The sequence below is a fragment of the Gobio gobio genome, assembly GCF_949357685.1.
Source record: "Gobio gobio genome assembly, chromosome: 13".
Taxonomy (NCBI): Eukaryota; Metazoa; Chordata; class Actinopteri; order Cypriniformes; family Gobionidae; genus Gobio; species Gobio gobio.
The window spans coordinates 33,302,690-33,322,189 of record NC_137106.1 but is presented as its reverse complement, the minus strand read 5'-3'; the positions used below and the strand labels follow the sequence as shown (position 1 = coordinate 33,322,189).

The 19,500-nt window shown below is 41.2% G+C and overlaps 2 protein-coding genes across 4 annotated transcripts in view; both read right to left on the bottom strand.

Annotated features, from left to right (window-relative positions):
• Positions 1–2,610, bottom strand: sdsl (serine dehydratase-like). 2 transcript variants are annotated; one of them, XM_079832893.1, is made up of 8 exons: positions 2,464–2,610; positions 1,911–2,078; positions 1,606–1,648; positions 1,259–1,398; positions 1,049–1,137; positions 730–957; positions 505–629; positions 1–420 (listed from the first exon to the last, which is right to left on the bottom strand). In XM_079832893.1, exons 2-8 carry the CDS (start codon positions 2,061–2,063, stop codon positions 230–232), a joined length of 969 nt encoding a protein of 322 aa, XP_079689019.1. In that variant the 5' UTR covers positions 2,064–2,078; positions 2,464–2,610; the 3' UTR covers positions 1–229. The 2 variants fall into 2 exon arrangements, with proteins under 2 accessions (XP_079689019.1, XP_079689018.1); XM_079832892.1 differs by lacking the exon at positions 2,464–2,610 and having other exon boundaries at positions 1,911–2,166.
• A 1,137-nt stretch (positions 2,611–3,747) lies between these two features.
• Positions 3,748–19,500, bottom strand: part of ppp1r13ba (protein phosphatase 1, regulatory subunit 13Ba) — a 49,250-nt gene continuing 33,497 nt past the window's right edge. For both annotated transcript variants that reach the window (XM_079832534.1, XM_079832533.1), the window contains exons 5-18: positions 19,108–19,209; positions 17,259–17,433; positions 14,609–14,805; positions 13,880–14,020; positions 9,466–9,658; positions 8,621–8,752; positions 7,518–7,627; positions 6,991–7,423; positions 6,129–6,880; positions 5,803–5,940; positions 5,554–5,687; positions 5,231–5,397; positions 4,929–5,128; positions 3,748–4,766 (exon numbers count right to left, since the gene is read on the bottom strand). In XM_079832534.1, coding sequence (XP_079688660.1) covers positions 4,725–4,766; positions 4,929–5,128; positions 5,231–5,397; positions 5,554–5,687; positions 5,803–5,940; positions 6,129–6,880; positions 6,991–7,423; positions 7,518–7,627; positions 8,621–8,752; positions 9,466–9,658; positions 13,880–14,020; positions 14,609–14,805; positions 17,259–17,433; positions 19,108–19,209 — 2,916 coding nt within the window. In that variant the 3' untranslated portion in view covers positions 3,748–4,724. The remainder of the gene's footprint in view (positions 4,767–4,928; positions 5,129–5,230; positions 5,398–5,553; positions 5,688–5,802; positions 5,941–6,128; positions 6,881–6,990; positions 7,424–7,517; positions 7,628–8,620; positions 8,753–9,465; positions 9,659–13,879; positions 14,021–14,608; positions 14,806–17,258; positions 17,434–19,107; positions 19,210–19,500) is intronic.

Here is a 19,500-nt window from a genome sequence, read left to right as displayed (position 1 = left end):
CAAGTCAAAGTCTGCTTTATTGTTGGTTAACAATAAATGTGTGATTTTATTACACAAACAGCATTTTAATAAAGCAGGGTTACAGATAATGCAAAAAATTTGTTCTGAATGTGTGGTCAGAGCAATACAGCAGATTATCTTTATCTTTTGATTTATGCAACACAACCAGTCAGTGCTACTTAAAGCAGAAGCATTGACCATTTTTTTTTCAGAGAATGTAGAGATGTGGTCATTTCTGTATGACTGCCTGTAGATGCTGAAGCTGAGCCCGGTTCACACTGCCACCCCCACACACAATCATTACCAGCGGGTCGAGCGGTTTAGGAAGGCGTCCCTCTTCCTGTAGCCTCTGAATGAGTCCGCTGTACACTGCAGCCAATGATGCTCCGCAGGCTAACTCCACCAACACACGCTCCTCATCTGCATACAGGATACAGTAATCGATCGCAAAGCAAGCTTAGTTATTGAGCTGTTTGATGGCCTTAATCATAGCGATGAACTTACCCAGGAACAGTTCCACTGCCTCCAGGGCCTGTAGATCTGTCACCACCTCTGAAATGACATTGGGCCGTTTGCTGTACTCAAACGCCTTCTGGCAGGCCGTTTTTGCTCCTAAACACGTTGCTTCACTTGAAGGCAGTCAGAAACATGTTCAGATGTTCAGAAACATTCAGATATGCAAACAAAAAAAAACTGTTCATGAATTCAAGATGATTTGTTCATTTATACCTTGTTATGTCAGGCAGTGTAACCAGATCTCTGGCTTTCAGAGCAACATTTAGACAATCGGCACCAATGGTCTCCATGCACAGGACAGGCACATTGCCCCAGCCTACCTCATCCAGCCCTTCCATCACCCCACAAAACAGACCTCCACCCCCTACGGAAAGCACTATAGCTCCAGGTTTGGCTGGCAATGAGGCCTTGAGTTCATGCACAATGCTGGAATGACCTTTCCTAAGAGATAGATTTTTTAAACAATAAATTAAGGGCTGTACATGCCCAAATTCATTGAGTTTATTTATTCATTCATTTTATATAAACTCACCAGACCAGAGGATGGTTGAACGGGTGTATTACAGTAAGACCTTCACTTTCCGCCAATCGTAGGGCCTCAGCATTTGCATCATCCCATACCTACAACACCACAAAACAACTGTCATGTAAATGATTTAAGATAATGTATAAAAAATAATGTAACTGCATCATATCTGGAATAAAGGCTTTAGGATAGCTGTGATTGGTATTTTGCTCTTGCCTTGCCCACAACTTTGACTGTAGCTCCCTGGTCCTTAAGTTTTTGAGCTACCAGTTGGGGTGTCGATGAGGGCAAAACAATGGTAGCTGGCAGGTTGAGTTTTCTTGCTGCATATGCTGTGGCCATACCAGCATTACCACCTATATGCACAGAGACAGAGAGAACATTTGATAAAGTGTCATTTCCATCACAGAATGCTGTTAAACACAATACATAATTTAATATGTTCATGTTAAATAAGTGACAGTGTGAAAAACGTGTTTTAAGTTTGTTTTCTAAAGGGCCCTTGGGCCAAAAGTGCCCATATACTAATGGAAATACAATGAAATGTTTACCATTTCACTCACCAGAAGAACAAATGACACCCCTCGACTTGTTTGAACTTGCAACCTTATAAAAAAAAAAGAGAATGTTTATCACAATAATATGCAATACTTCCTTTAATAAACACTAGATGGCGGAGTAAACGCGCACTGCGTGTGCGGGAAGTAAACGTTTGCTTTTTTTACACTTGATTCAGTGATCGATACAATCTTATGGTAGTTTTGAAATGCACATTATGAGTTATAACATTCAGCAGCTTTATATGTTTAGTCAAAATATATATACTGTGGTGGTTGATTTTGTGAAATACAACGATATTTGTCCTCACATGTTGACACATGTATCCTATTCCGCGGATTTTGAAGGAACCAGTGGGTTGTGAGCTCTCCATCTTCAGAAACACGGTAGTCCCCATCCGCTTAGACATGCCCGTGCTCTCGAGAAGTGGGGTGACGACATGAAATCCATTCTGCGTTGACATTTTGCTCAAAATGTTCTGAAATATAGTTCATATGGGAGGAAGTGGACAACCAGTCTCGGTGGGTAAATGACCTCAGTGAACAAATCGTGACGAACATTTTAAAGGGATAGTTCACCTGAAAATGAAAATTCTGTCATCATTTACTAACTCTCAAGTTGTTCGAAACCTGTAGGCCTGCGTTTCTGACTGCTGCTGAATACAAAAGAAGATGTTTTGAAGAATGTGGGGAACCAAAGATGGTCCCATCAACTGAAATATCTTTTGTGTTCAGCAGAACCATTTCATACATGTTTGGAACCACTCGAGGGTGAGTAAATGACAGAATTTTCATTTTTGGTTGAAAATGAAACACTTACGTTAAGTTTTAAAAATAAAATATTTGCCACTCTGGTTTACTCACCTATTGTGCCGTGGTGTTATATGATTCTGTTGAACATGTATTGCCAAGAAGTTCAAAGTTCATATACTGACAATAAAGTAATCGAGCACTAATGAACGTCCAAGACCGCTAGATAAAACATGGCAGCTTGCGAAATTATGTAATGTCCGGTTAAACTAGTAGTTACTCATTCATGGGCTAGCCTACCGTGCAATGATTTCCTGAAATTGAGAAACACAAGTCTAAACCAAAAGGGTGGTTCACCCAAAAATGAAAATTAGCCCATAATTTATACTCACCCTCAAGTCATCCTAGGTGTATATGACATTCTTCTTTCAGACGAATAAAATCGGAGTTATATTACAAAAGTCCAGGTTAATCCAAGCATTAGAATTGGATTAATAGTTGCTCTGTTTTTGAAGTCCATAAAAAGTGCATCTGCCCATCAAATAACATGCTCCACGCGGCTCTGGGGTGTTAATAAAGGCCTTCTGAAGCGAATCGATGCGTTTGTGTAAGAAAAATATCCATATTTAAAACTTTATAAAGTAAACTTTCGGCCGACCACCTTCCCTGTTAAATTTATGGAAAAATTGTTGAAAGTTCCCCTGCCGATCGAAAGACTAACGCGTCCATTAGGCTCGTCATGACGTCATGTACGCATCTTGAGTTTCACTTTCAACATTCAACACTTTTCCACGGAAGGCGGTCGGCCGAAAGTTTACTTGATAAAGTTTTAAATATGAATATTTTTCTTATACAAACGCGTCGATTCGCTTCAGAAGGCCTTTATTAACACCCCGGAGCCGCGTGGAGCACGTTATTTGACGGACAGATGCACTTTTTATGGACTTCAAAAACAGAGCAACTCATAAATCCAATTCTAATGCTTGGATTAGCCTGGACTTTTGTAATATAACTCCGATTTTATTCGTCTGAAAGAAGAACGTGATATACACCTAGGATGACTTAAGGGTGAGTAAATTAATTATTTTAATTTTTGGGTGAACTATCCCTTTAAAACATATATTATTTAACATATATTAAATACCATATGAATTTTTTTTATTATGCTCCACAAATACTTGCCAACAATCAATTCTTCGATAGATCAATTATTTTCAAGCTAAAAAAGTAATTAATTAAAATAAAGCAAATAAAAAATACTTCAGATATCATGTTTCAAACTTCACAACAAATGCATCCATTATATTTCAAGATCGAAACCCAAATAAGATTTTTTTAAACATTCATCATACTCCTACATAGAATACAGGCTGTGAAAAATCCAGTCAATACAACACGTAACTTTGTCCCAATGTGGAAATTTTATTGTGCACATATACATGACATTGCATTTCTCATATGGCAACACAAACACAAGGCAGATCCTGCCTGTTTTGACAGCCATTAAAGTCTATATCAAGCTGTTTAAAGATTTTTTTCCCCATTTCAATTAAATAAACAACCTTTAAAAAGGGAAAAGATCATGTAGCATTAAAAAAAAATCAAGCCCAACTTAAATAAAGCATAGGAATATAGGTTTTATGTGATATGTTGTCAATATCCCCTGGTTGATGGGAAAACAGCCACAGCGTTAGTTTTCATGGCATCAGTTTTCCTTTCAGCATCCTCAGTTCCTCATAGATGACTACACAATTTCACCTCTGTCAGCCCACATAATTCTCCACACATAAAAATATACATGTTTCCATAGCAGGCCACTTCCTTATTATCCATCAGTAGCTTGACCAGCCTCAAGGTCTCTTCTAAACACTTTCAAGCACTTTCCTTCCTTTTCCCCAAATCAGCAACTTCCTTACCGTGGGAAATGAAAGATCAGTCCCTTCGGTTTCCTTTTCGCCTGATAATAACCACAGAGCACGAAACACTGGAATCCAAGACTGCATACTCTGTCACCAACTCTTATCATCACATCCACGTCCCACTCTGACAGTAACATCCCATTCTGAAACACTCTCACACATACATATACTCAGGAGGTTTACACTGTGGAAGAGGTCAGAAAAGCTAACATGTTCCTCAACAGATATATGGGATAGAGGGATACTGCAAAAACAACACATCAAAGTGACGATTAAAATCTGGGATGCAAACGGAAGACCATTCTTCGGTTATTCCCTCTGGTCCAACACCAGACGTGCTCCATCATCTTGCCACCCCCGTGAGATCTGTGTTGTGGTGATGGCAAAGACAGGGCGCCATCCCGCAGCATCATGCCAACTGCTGTTACAGGTGCTTGCGCTGTCTCTTCTGGCCACCTATGCCAAGGAACGTTGCCTGGGTTGGATCCTTGGGTACAGCTACAATGATAACAGTGAACAACAATTACAGATGGAGAACCTACCTTCTAAACAATTTACAGGGTTGATTCTTTCTCATTTTATGCCTTAAATTGGAACAATTCATTTAAAGCATAAAAGTGCCATTCAACGGATAAATGCATGCCTATAAAGATATCCTACCCCTAACAAGTTGCGTGGTACGTAGCCCTCCTTGTCATTAAGTCTGGCCCACCACCACTCTGTCTCGCTGTCATCCCTACGGCTCAAGATGGTGAGAGCATCGCCCTCGTGGAAGGACACCTCATCGGCACTCTGGGCTTCATAGTCCCACAGGGCATAAACCGTCCCTTTATTCATTACGCCCAACTTCTCCTGTACACCTGGAAGGGGGGAAAAAGTAGAATTGGCTACCAAAAGCCACTACTCTAGAAACTCGCTAGTTCTAAACTCGTTAGAACACCAGAACATGTTTTTGATATTACCATATAGAAACTGAGAGCACTGGACATAACCCTCCTCCATCTCTTCGCACTTGTCTGCTGCCGTCTCCACATCACTGATAGTAGTGGCAAAAATGGCAGCTCCAGACTCCACCAGCAACTTGCAAAGATGAACATTGTTGCATGAAGCTGCACAGTGCAGGGGCGTCCTGATCACAAGTGAAATAGAATTAGCAACTGCTGCCATCACTTCATGAGTAAGAATTTCATGTCTGTACAATATGAAATGACAACAGATGTCCAATATTCTCAAATGCAGACAAATGTCAAGAGGTAAACTGTCAGACAAAAGTGATAGTCCTCACCATCCATCACTATCTGCTGCGTTGACATTGACCCCAAAGTCCAGAAGGAATTTTACAATATGGTGGTGACCTGCACATACCGCATTATGGAGAGGGGTAATACCCTCATCATTTGGCGTGCTAGGATTGTTCACCTGAGGATGGAGTAAAACAAACACAGTTTGAGGAGGAAACAGTTGACAAGCTACTACTGAGTTTAGTTCAAGCATTCAATATAGGTGTAAGCAGAGTATTGCAACTGAATAGTACCTCATAAATTATCCTTTGCACCAAATCAAACTCGCCCTCCAAAGATGCATCCAAAAGCAATGCAAGAGGATTGAACTTTACCCTCAAGCCATGACCTGTCCTCTCAGAACCAGGCTTCTTCAGGTTGGTGCGCTTGACCTGCAATGTGAAAAAATCTATTAGTTTTCATATTTCAAAGACTAACATTTCACCAGACCAGAGGTAAGGGTTAAAGGATTGCTGCAGGACTCAGTGTATGTATGTTTCTTGTGAATCTCACAAGACTTCTTGTTGAATGAGGGCTAAATCTTGACATGACCCTAGCCAACAAGCTAGTGCCAACTCACCGTAGATGCACCAGGAGGAGTGCCTGACTGTGCTATGGTGTCCTGCTCTGCAGGGGAATGGGCTTCTGGTACCGGACTAGATTGTGTGTCCGTAACATTTGTGTGGTTGTTGTTATGATTATCCTCATGGTTATCCTTAAGAGAAGGGTCTGAGGCATCATCCGACTGAGCGCCCCCTGAGTCACTACATAGATGTGTCTGCTGGTTCTCATTGTCATCAGCTGTAGGTGACACAGAAGAGGTGGGAGGAGGGATTGAGATTGCGGGCTCTGCTGAAGGCTCAGCTAACATGCTTGACTCCATCATGTTCCCATTGGCAGTGTCTACATCACCCAGGGCTGCGGCCATGTAGTTCAAAGGACTGTCGGGCTGGTAGAAAGGTGTACCACCCACTCCACTCTCAATGCCCCCTGCAAGAGTGTTGAAGCGCTGATATAGGAGCTTCTGGATGTTAGGCCCACTGGGTCCTTCTGGTTCTGTGATGGAGCTTCGCTTCTTCAAAGGTCGGGGAGCATTGGATAATTTCCTTCTCAGCACCTCAAGGTCAATGTCACTTTGGTAACGGAGAGGGGAGTGGGCCACAGGGGTCAGTTTGGTAGGGCTGAGAGGGCGAGGGATGTGCTCCACACTAGGTGGAGGTAAGGGACTGCTCTCTTGGGCTGCCTCTCTGTCAATCTCATCTGTGGAGCACTGCTGGTAGAGTGGAACTGGAGAGGGAGAGGTGGAGCCCGGTAGGACTGGTTTTCCGTATACTGGAAGCCAATGAAAAGAAAGACAATTTAAAAGAAGGGAACATGTATAACCATAATATGGAAAGCTCATTTCCATACCTGTTTGTGAAACCAATGCAACTGTTTCTTACCTGCTTTGACCGCAGCTCTGCTGCTGCTGGAGTAATTTTTGACTGTAGGCTGCTGCAGGTACATATTGTAGATTGAACTGGAGTTCATAGTGGCAGGGCCCTTCCTTGGAGACTGGGGCCGGGACCCTCTGTCTGGAATAAAGGGACGCACCGCCACAGCAAGAGGAGGCTCTGTCCTCTCACTCTGAGGGAAGAGGGCTGATCCAGACTGAGGCGTAGGGCTGGGAGGCACTGTTATCCGCTGTTGGATCTGCTGTGAAGAGGAACCAGAGGCAGGGGGTGTTCTCTGCCAGCCTAAGGTGCCAGGAGAAGAGCGGGGCAAAGAGCTAGTGGCACAGACTGTGGAATGATGGCCTGCACTGGGATAGGTTCCATAAATGGGTGGAGGCTGCTTAGACAATGCTGTTACTGTCCCTAACAGCTTAGGGGCTTCCTAGAAAGAGACAAAAACACGAGTTAAGCAAGACTCAAAGATGTCTTTCAATAGAACTTGTGCTTAAGCTCTAAGGAGGACTCTTTAATCTCACCTTGTCTGAGGTACCCATCTTGCTGATATGATCTTGACTTGTGTCGTTCCAGTCTGGAGGTTTTAGAGGAACCCTATTATTGCTGAACGAGGGCCAGATTGCATCATTAGCTGTAGGGAGCACAGCAGTATGAGTTAGACTGAAACAGACAAAGACGTGTATGCTCTTTCTCTAGTCAGCCTCATTATGACACAGACTGACCTGCTCATCAGGTCATTAAAGCAGGAGATGAGTCTCAAATGGGACTACACTCATATCTCTGACCCTTGTGACATCAGGACACTTCTAATCAGCGGCTTGAGTGGGGTATATTTCTGTCCTGTCCTCTGCACAGATCCAGCTCTCTTTGGGTTAAATGGATTACTAAGCCTATGTGTCCAAGTCCACTGCTCTGCTGTCAAAGCCACGGGCGATGACGCATGTTTATCCCATCCGTCTGACAGACACGCCAGCAAACTCACTGGCAAGTCGACTCTCAAGTCCCACAAAGGAGAAATGCAGTGAAGCAAAGGACTAAACTCTATCAAATATGGGGTTGTCTTTTCTCTAAATAGGTCAAATTCTTCCAGCAATTAATTATGCTAAAGGTTGAATACAGTCCTGTTATGTATTCTTAAGGCCAGCCTGACATCTTCATGACTTCTTACGAAAATAAAGTTGTTACATAATAGCTACTTTTTTCCACCAGTTCAGTTCAGGGTTTTAGGTGTCCTGTGGATCTAACTTCAGTGACTACTGGGATATGGAACAGTAAGTGTACTTTTAAGTGTGCTTTAAGATGAATAATGGGTGGCGCAAAAAATTGCCATTTTATGGTTTGTCAGTACCCATGAGGTAACACATTATGCATAGGACTTACCTCGTGTACTGACAAACTAAGTGCATGCTTGTTGTTTTTGTATATTCATTATTTCAGTGTGTGTGTGAATAATTGATAAGCAAATTATATATCATTTATCTACAACCTAAAATCAAACATGGTTTTAAACATTGCTTTTAAATCTCTTATAAAGGCACATTTCTGTCTTGTAAGTAGAAGTGCAACCCTGTTTTATGCTCTCGGATCAAAGATTTCCTCTTGATATCATGCCTGAAAAACTCACTAGAAGTACAGTCGGAGTCTGTGGGGGGCTCTGGCCCATCTCTAGGCTCTGAGGATGGCACCAGAGGGTCCACTATGATGTCTAAGTCTGAGACCTTCCATGGGCCTGCAGGCATCCTCACCCTCTCTTCCTCTGTCCCGCCGCCCCCAAATGTGACAGAGAAGCATGACAAACGAATAGGGGGAGGAGATAAAAGGTGACAGACATGAGAAAATGAAAAAGCATGTTAGCGATAAAGGCTGGAAAAAAACAAACATAAAGATGTTTTAGTATGACATTGATGAGAATATCTGAATAAAGATACGTTTCAAAACTTGGTGCATATGACTGAGCTCCCCTTTTAGATGGAAAGAGATACTGCAATTCTTCATCCAACTGAATTGCGATGCCAAGAATGATAAAGACTTGCTATTGTGACGTATCAGGAAAATGAGTGAAGCATAGAAAGAAATGTGAACTGATCTAAATGAATGATTTTACAGTAGTGGTGAGAAAGAAGATTCATTCTTACAAGGAGAGCCGGTGAGCAGATTTCTGCTGTTGAGTGATTGATATACACAGCCTTCAAGAGGCAAGCATAGTGAAATGATATATCTATCCCCATTTATGTTGTACTATCTTGCTGATTGGGGTTATGAACCCTGTATATCCATTTGATGCTCATCGTTTTACCACAGGGAGCTTTTATTTGGACGTTTTCTGTGTGAGAGCATCAACAGTTTTCTCGATGATGCATTAATCCCTGGACAAATCTCCAGAATTCCTGTAGCAGTTTTTTGTTACAGTCCTGGAAAGCAGCAAGTGGAAAAGTAAAAGTCTGTCAAATAATAAGAGGAAAGACTGACCTGACTTGGAACGAGCATGGTTGACTGTAGCAGGAGCGGAGAGAGACTGTGGCTTCAGGGGATCAGGAGGTAAAGTGTAGCCTCCTTCTTGTCGCCCGGCCACCGGTATCTGGATGTAGGGACAGACTGCTGCCACCCGCCCAGAACTGCCTGGGGTTGGTTGAGGGGAGGGAGGACCACTCATTCGGCCAAGCTGTAGAGAAGAAAAATAGTTAATCAAACCCCATACAGACAACTTTGCAAGAAACAGCTAGTCAATACAGTACTAGTTTTTACACCTACAAATATGCAGCATATACACTGATCAGGTATAACATTATGACCACCTTCCTAATGATTCCGTCGAGACATGGACTCCACTAGACCCCTAAATGTGTGCTATGGTATCTGGCACCAAGATCAGCAGTAGATCCTTTAAAGGGTGACTAAACCCTAAACCAACTTTTATTAGTTAATGATCTGTAATACTGGGGCTTTATTAATGCTGTTCATTTATTCGAGTAAATGTTTTGACATTTGGGTATAAAGTGTTTTAATTCTATAAAATATGGTGTAAAACCGCCAAAGTGCTGCCCTCTTAAGGTTGAACGGTGGCTACTGCAGTTGAATTTTCCTATTGGACGTTGTGGTACATTGTGACGTTGGATGGTTCTTCCAACGGCTCACTACCCACGCCCCTGGCACGAGCTCACCACGCCCTCAGAAATGTTTTCCCCAATCACATGATGAGAACGGCTTCACTCCAGTATGTACTGTCATATTACATGAAGTAGAAACATTATGAATGAAACTTACTTGACACTTGCTTTAACATTGTAATGAAGAAAATGCAGTTAAATAATGCAGTTGTCAGTACACGTCAGGATTTTCTTGCAATATTATTGCCGCCTGTCATGTGTACGGATAAGTTTCATACATGAGACGCACTTTCAAACCCTGACACGCAAGTGATTGTCGCGGTAACGAACAACAATACCGTAACATGCTGACGTATATAGTCTTTTATTTGAGTAAATCTGTTTATAATAGGCTATTAGGTCTGAACTTATTGGTCCTGCGCTGCTTATTGATTCAGTTAATTTGAATGAAAATACATCGTATGTATATCAGATATCTGATCTATTTATAGTGGCATTCAGTGTAAGGATTTGACTGTTCATAGATTAGGTCAGTTCTCTTGCGCTGCTGCTTCACTAGCATTGTCGGCATCGGGAGTTAACGCAATCAATCCGTCACTGCGGGTCTCAGGCACTCACGCCCTCCGCTCAGTCCCGCCCTTGGTTCGTCCCCTCTGTCTCCGCTGGGATCTTCCCACTTTTCCAGCATTTTTCAAAAATTGCCAGTGGGTGGAGTGAAGCTCTGAGCTGGGGTTTAGTTACCCTTTAAGTCTTGTAAGTTGCGAGGTGGGGCCTCCATGCATCAGACTTGTTTGTTCAGCACATCCCACAGATGCTCGATCGCATTGAGATCTGGGGAATTTGGAGGCTTAGGGCGTTTTCACACCTACCTTGTTTGGTCCGGATTTTCGGACTTTTCAGTTTGGTCCGAATCAAAATTGCAGGTGTGAAACCTCCCCCGTACCACGGTCCGGACCAAACAGACGAAATTTGGTCCGACGAAAAGAGGTAGTCTCGGTCCGGATCAAACTGAACAAAGGTTCGGTTCGTTTCTAGTGTGAAAGCATTTTCTGTATGGTTCGTACTTTCAGACCATTTACAGGAAGTTCCTGTTTATGTTTTAATATTATAACATTATTTTTAAATTCAATCTAGGCTACATTGATTATGAAAAGTGAAAATATGCGCAATATGTCAGTAGACAGAAAGTCAGAAATAATTTTGAACGAAATTTTGTATGATTTTGCTTAGAAAGCATGTCTTTAATGGGAATTTCGTTTTGTATAAATTGTATCTTAATTTTAATCAACGTTTAATCAGATAATTGCCTGTATTTAATAAATAAGAAGCAAATAGTCTATAGAAGACAATAATCACGGGAGCGATCACATGCTTTACACATGAACTGGAGCGGGTCTCAAATAAACTGAAACTCAGCAGGCTACTTGCCTCACAAACATGAGAAATATGTGTATATAAAGCTTGAAATGTCCACTTTTAAATGTAACGAATAAAAAAAATAGTCAAGCAATGCGCACTGTTCAATAGTGACAACGATATGCGTCCTTTCATTCATTCTTGTCAAAGACGCTGACGTCAGACGCACGTCCGTTTACAAACCAATCAATGTCCAGATGCAGCCCACATAGATGATGACGAGTGGACGCAAGTGTGTCATGTAAAGTTCTTTAGTCCGCTCACATAATTGCAATGTGAAACCAAACCAAAACTAACTGAATATATAAAAAGTATCAAAACATGAACTACGGTTCGGACCTTGGTGCGGACTTTCAGGTGTGAAAACGCCCTAAGTCAACACCTCAAACTCGTTGTTGTGGTCCTCAAACCATTCCTGAACCATTTTTGCTTAGTGGCATGGCGCATTATCCTGCTGAAAGAGGCCACAGCCACCAGGGAATACCGTTGCCATTAAAGGGTGTACATGTTCTGCAACAATGCTTAGGTAGGTGGTACGTGTCAAAGTAAAGGCCAATTTATACTTCTGCGTCGAGTGCACGCAGAGGGTACGGCGTACCCTACGCATAGACGCGTTGGATACGCCGTACCCTACGCCGTAGCCTGACGCGCACCTCTCCAAAAATGTAACAACGCGTCAATTCTACGCGGACCGCAAGCGCTGTGATTGGTCTGCCAGAACCCTTCCCTCAGGTCAATAAATAAATAAAAAATCTGCGATAGGAGTGTGTGTGTGTGTGTGTGTGTGTGTGTGTCCAGAAATTGGATGATAGTTCCTTACGTCTGCTATAACACACTATTTTGCAGTCCAGCGATTCTTTATGGTAGTAAATAAATACATAGATCCGCTGAATATAGTTTATTTATTTTCTCATTAAAACCAAAGATGTTAATCAGTAATTGTATATCAAGAACAGGGACACATTAGGGTATATTTCGTGAATGAAGTCTCCGCAACAACAATCGCTTGCTGAGCCACCGCTGCTGAAAACAGCGGCCACGAGCTCCGCATGATTTCACAAATGCATTCCAGCGCCAGATCGCCTTATTTAACTTTACTAATCAACTAGAGATGCTTAATTTGTATTAGATACAACAACTCAAGCTGCAAGAAAAGCCGCTCTCTCTCACTGCTGCTGATATTCCGACATGAATGTACAGATTCTACACATCAAGCTGCTTCTTCTTCGGCTGTTGTCTTGATTACACCAACATGCCCGAGGACACTGCCTTCTAGCGTCTGCATGTGGAATTGCACATTGACGCAGACAACAGCGCAGAAGTATAAATGCTCACGACGGCGTCGGCTACGCGCGTAGCCTACGGCGTACACTCGACGCAGAAGTATAAATGGGCCTTAACATCCACATGGATGGCAGGACCCAAGGTTTCCCAGCAGAACATTGCCCAAAGCATCACACTGCCTCCGTTGGCTTGCCTTCTTCCCATAGTGCATCCTGGTGCCATGTGTTCCCCAGGTAAGCAACGCACACGCACCCAGCCATACATGTGATGTAAAAGAACATCACATGTATGTGGTCCAGTTCTGATGCTGACATTCCCACTGTTGGCACTTTCGGCAGTGGACAGGGGTCAGCATGGGCAGTGGGCACCCTTACTGGTCAGCGGCTATGCAGCCCCATACGCAGCAGACTGTGATGCACTGTGTATTCTGACACCTTTCTATCAGAACCAGCTTTAACATCTTGAGCAATTTGAGCTACAGTAGCTCATCTTTATGATCGGACCACACGGGCCAGCCTTCGCTCCACACGTGCATCAATGAGCCGGTTCCCCATTGTTCCTTCCTTGGACCACTTTTGATAGATACTGACCACTGCAGACTGTGAACACCCCACAAGAGCTGCTGTTTTCAAGATGCTCTGACCCAGTCGTCTAGCCATCACAATTTGGTCCCTGTCAAAATCGCTCAAATCCTTACGCTTGCCCATTTTTCCTGCTTTTTACACATCAACTTTGAGGGCAAAATGTTCACTTGCTGCCTAATATATCCCACCCACTAACAAGTGCCGTGATGAAGAGATAATCAGTGTTACTCACTTCACCTGTCATAATCTTATCCCTGATCTGTGTATATCAACAAACACCCTTTAATGCAATTTGTATGCATATGTGGGGTCAAACACTTAGCTTCAAAATTCGTTGAGCTTAAAATGCTGGGTTTAACTAATTCCAGGGTATCTTTAAATACCATTAAACAATGATTTACATTGCAGCTCCATGTAATATTACAAATCCGGTATCCGGTGTACTAATCTGCATGTGGCAATGCAGTTGCAAGCTGGTTCTTTATCACTTGCCTCTGCTTTTTTCTTGTAGAGACGCTCTCTGAGGTCCCCAATACGCTTGTCCATCATGGTCACCTCCATGTTACGCTTGTTAAGCATATCCTTGTGTTGCTGTAGCTTGCTGTTCTGTTCCTGATTTAGCTTGTTCCGGATCTAAATGTTAATACAATCATACATGCGTCATACACACGCATACAGAACTGATGATTATGTTACTGAATCTGAATATCTTCTCTATCTCATCAAATGCCACGTTTATCCAACTAATATCTTTGGAATTTGAAAACATGATTAATAATCTGAATATTTTATGCAATATCTCTCTAGGGTGAAAACTGTACCCCAAACAACTTCAGAGAAGACTGAGGAAAGAATAAACAAGTGTGGCAAAACAGGAAAGCACAAAATCAAAAGCCTTTAAAAAAATTAACTGGGGAATAAAATAGTTTTTGATGATCAAACTGTGTTAATGGATTAAAAGAAAGTCTATTTCCTATTACTTTCCCCAAGTGTGTCCAATATATTTAAGATAAACAGAGTCTGACTTTGTGGCTAGTTTGTTGCCGGTGGCTATTCGAGTAGTCATGAGTTGACTGCATTTGAACAAAAACAGCAAACAGCATCACCACCACCAACACATGGTTTCAGTCTTTCTCTCTTTCTTTGTGTATTTAATCAAAGTTAACAAAAAAGTTAAACACTGTAGTCTCTGTACTGCACAATGCCTACATCATGTAGTACCTGCAGTTCCTGGTAGAGTTTGCGGAGTTCTAGTGCAGCATTGCTGGTCACTGGTCCCCCCAGAGGCTGTAGTCCATTGAGACGTCCCCGTCGCAGATCGTCTAGCTGTTGCGTGAGCTGGTCCACCTTGACCATGGCCGACTGTAGCTCTGCCTGCTTTTCCTGGAACAGGCTGCTAACATGCTCAATTTCTGCAGCTGAAAGACACACACACAAAGCATTCCGATAATAAATACATTATTGTAGTGCGCAAATGGATGCACGATTGTTGATACACTTCATATATATGTTAGTCTGTGGATTTTTCAAGTGTGGGTGTGGGCAAGCAAGTGTGTGGGAGTGAGGTCCAGTGCAAATTGCTGCTTTCCCAGTTGTCCACTCTCCAAGTCCACATGTCATAGGACAAATTCTAAATAGAGATTGTGATCTTGGATTTTATCTCATGAATGTCGTGAGGGGGTGAAATCTTCCCCAGGCTCTTCCACACCCCAAATAGAACTCCCTGTTTTAAAGTTCAGAGATGCTCCTACTGACTGATCCACTGCCAGGAACACAGAGGGAGTGGACGGCAAAAGCAACTGGAGCAAATTCCACTGTGTGCTCTAACAATAATAATAACTGTTAGCTTCAGCCCTAGCGGTTTGATTTCTTTTGAAAGACTTTTTTGTGCACAGTTGCCTTGAAATTGCAAAATGAATGTATTACAGGGACAATCACCCTGGAGAAATCTGGGGATAAGTGCCTTGCTCAAGGGCACAATAGATTGGTGCAGGGAAGTCAAATTCACCAGTGGTTCTCTCTAGATTTTCCTACAGGTTTTTCGATTCATAAGTTAAAAAAAACAAAACGTCAAAGTATCCTCAAGTTATGTTTACCTCACGCATTATTTTACTCATAAATTGAAAATCCCCATTGTGAAAACCCATAGGATAATCTCGAGGGAACCGGGGGCACGGTTTTGACATACTTTTTTGCTCAGCCCTCATGCCGGTATACACAGTACACAGGTATATCAGAGAAGAGATGTTATTGCGACAGGGAGGAGACGTTAATATTTTTGACACATAATTTTTTTGTTCACAATTTAGATTAGGGTCCAATTCTCACGATTAACTAACTATTAACTATGACATTTGCCTCAAAAATCTCCTAATTATTGTTTATTAATAAGTAAGGTAGTCCCAATATCCATCCCAATATACTGAACAACGCGACATACATTCACAACACACGTTAGTGGTAGAGTTATACTCACGGAACACTAGAGTTATTCACATTCACATTCAAGTTCATTATTTGCATGCGTTTTAAAGCCTTGCCTTGCCAGTTTTAGCATGCGCTTTTCCGAGCGTGCGCACTTAACGCCTGTCAAACACGTGATTACAGGACTAAATAGTTGTCTTACTGCGCTAATACTGTCAAATACACACAAGGTTAACATAAACACAGTCGGTTATGTCTAAAGTGAAAGTAAAATTGCGTGTGTCTGTATATTAGATGCACGCAGGTCTTAAATTGACAGCAGCAGCCTAGTGATCACGCGGTCCTTAAAGGGACAGTTCACCTCTAAAATGATGTAATTATTTACTCACTCTAATATTGTTTCAAACCTGTATTAATTTCTCGATGACAGAATTTTCACTTTTGAGTGAATTATCCCTTTAATGTTAATACAACAACAAAAGACAAAGAGAAAATCACTCACTGCTCTTGACTGAAAAACTAATATAGTAGCTAAGAATCAGTGTATATTTTATAGTGAAGTCTATGTAGTGTTTTATTTTTACATCAATAATTCAATTTCATACTTTAATGCTGCTGTACAGCTCTGAGCTGCCAGTGTAAATCTTTATATATATATATATATATATATATATATATATATATATATATATATATATATATATATATTTTTTTTTTTTTTTTTTTTTTTTTTTTTATTATTATTATTATTTTTTTTTTATATTATACAATACACTAGGAATACAAGGTTTTTTTTTAAGTAAAGTTTTAAGTTTAAGGTAGGTTTTTCAATACTTTTAAGTACAATAAAGAGTATTGCAATAAAAAATTGTCTTTTTTCTCCTTAACCTCTTGCTGTTCCTGTCATCAAAGAATAGAATAACAAAAAAATGATGTGACAAGCCATCAGAACCGAACCGAACCGAAAACCGTGGTTAAAAACCGAGGTATGTATTGAACCGTGGACTAACTGTATTGTTGCATCCCTAATGGTCATGCAGAATAAGAAATTAATATGTGCTTTATAAGTACTAATAAACAGCATATCTACTATGTACTAATAAATCAGTATATATATACTAACTAGCAACTAGTTCATAGTGAGAATTAAACCCTAAACTGTGTTACCCTTTTTTTTATGATGTACACGGACAAGTCATTTTTTTATAATTACTGCAATATAAAAAAAAAAAAGGAAAATAATTGTCAATTTTGATTTCATGTTGACTTTAACCACTATGCCACATCACCATAAAAAAACACAGTCCTGGGCTAAAGGACAAATCAGATATTTCAATAACAAACAGGTATTGTACTCGATATAATATTTGGTCACCATATGCCATTTTAATGTTACAGAGAACATATATAAGTAAAATCTAAAGTCTGTTAACATGGCTGTACATACACAGGTTGCCGTTGATGAGTTTGCTGTAGTCCACTTGGCCCCTCATGGCACGGACCTTCTTAAGTTTGGCTTCTTGACTGTCCACTCTTTCCCTCAACCTCTGGAGCTTCTCACTCTCAGACACGGACTGGCCCTGACGTGGGTCCTGTTGCTTCAGATACCGCAATCGTTGCTCCTAAATGCGGAGAGGAGAGGAAACGGAACGACAGGAGAGGGTAACGGTCAATTTCAAAATGGGGGGCATGCTCCACAGATCAAAACAAACACGTAACAGATCAACAAAAGCCCTTTCTCACACCTCACTCCGCACAGTGGAGAGCTGCGAGAGAATGGGATGGAAACAACAAGGAAGGACCAGGTAAGACGGTAAAATAGAGAGAGAAAAGATAGAGACAGGAAATAAAAGAACATCAACTTAATTTCAATGCCAATTCAGAAGACAAAGATTTAGTGCCATTACATGTACCTAACTACAAAACTGTAATTACTCCAACCGTATATGAAAGATTCAGTTATTGTGGGATATTACTACATAACACACCCAAAAAGTGAAAGATGAATGAGACTGAAATAGAAAGTGGAGGGAAGCACAGGCATTCATGCTGACAAGCACTTTCAGGTCTACCTCAGAATGAGCTAATACAAAGCCAGGCCTAACAGTCCCAGAGTGTTGACTCGACACAATCCAGTGTTAAATGAACGGACAAACAAACAAAGCGTGTTTTTAACCGCAGGGCTACTACGTTTAGTTACATACAACATGTTTGTCTGAAATATGCATGCACTATTTTGTATTCGTTCACTTATTTTTGTTTTTGTACCATGTTTGAAGTGAAAAATTGCCATTTTTCAATGGCAAGTCAAATGTTCTCAAATCTGCATTATCTATACACAACACAATGTGTATTAGCATTATAAAACCAATACAAATACAATATATAAATTAGCAATTGAACAACCACCTCTACCTGAAAAGTTCCAAACAGACGTGCATTTGTTTACCTTACAACAGGTGAGGTAACTTGATGTCTTCTTGATATTTTTTCATGAAATACACAGTCACATATACTTCAGAGATCATAGCTAGGACTTGTGTCGCTTGTCTGCGATTTCCCAAGCATTCTGGGTGTTTTTTTCCCGGGAACTGACTACACCTTCACGAGCACACGTGCATGCACACTCAACCTCCAGTGGTCTTAACGTCCACCCTCTTCCTGACAGCTGCAGTTCCAAGCTGATATCATTTCCTATGTGAACAGAGTCTCTTTCCTGTTGTTGTTTAAGGAAAAGAACTTTGCGTACAGGCAACACGTACAGTTCCCTCCAACGCTGGCCTAAGTGTGATATTCAACCATCACACAGTGACCTCAAGACAATATCTCCATCAGAGACAAACAATTCTCCAAACATAATATCAAAAGAGCCGGATTAAGCGAATGACGTCAGGCTCGAGTGCACATTTAAAATGCAAATCATTGAAAAGGCTTTTAGAAAATTCTTGACATGGCCGTATGGAACCAGGCTAGTACAATTAATCAAACATGACAGTTCATGCACTCCCCAGATGATATGACCATGTGTTCACATATGCCCCTTATGCATGCGTGTACACCTGCTTATGGCGAAACACAGGGGTCTTCATTTTAATAAGCAGAAGTCAGCAGACCAACAGAGCACTATTAACAGATCTGAAAATAAAATATGCAGATCTTATCCTAAATAAAGGTTGACTTTGGCATAGGACAGGCCATTTCTTCACAAACTAACAGTCCAGACATAAGAAGAGGAAAAAGATTGTAAGACATATGAATAAATAAAGAAATAAGAGGCTTGATATTGTGGCCCATACCTTAGCTATCAGCATCTGCTGCTGTGTTTCGATCTGCTGCTGCTGTCGCATTGCCATCTCCTGCAGCTCTGACAGCGTTAACTCCACACGTGGATTCCCCACCTACATACACACACACACACACACACTTATGTAAAATCAGCTTTGCACACAAACAGGCTGAACATCTTCAGTTGTTCAAACAAAAACAAAAAATGACTGCATTTTGTTTTTATGAAATCTTTCCAATAAAATAAAAATTATCAGCCATCTTTAGAATCAATGCTAGTCAACAGACTGTATATTACCCAATGCTGATATTCATCTCACAACATTTGTAATACAAATTCATGATGACAAATGAGGCGTACACAAAATTGCTGAAATTAAATAAAAATTTAAAACAATATTTGA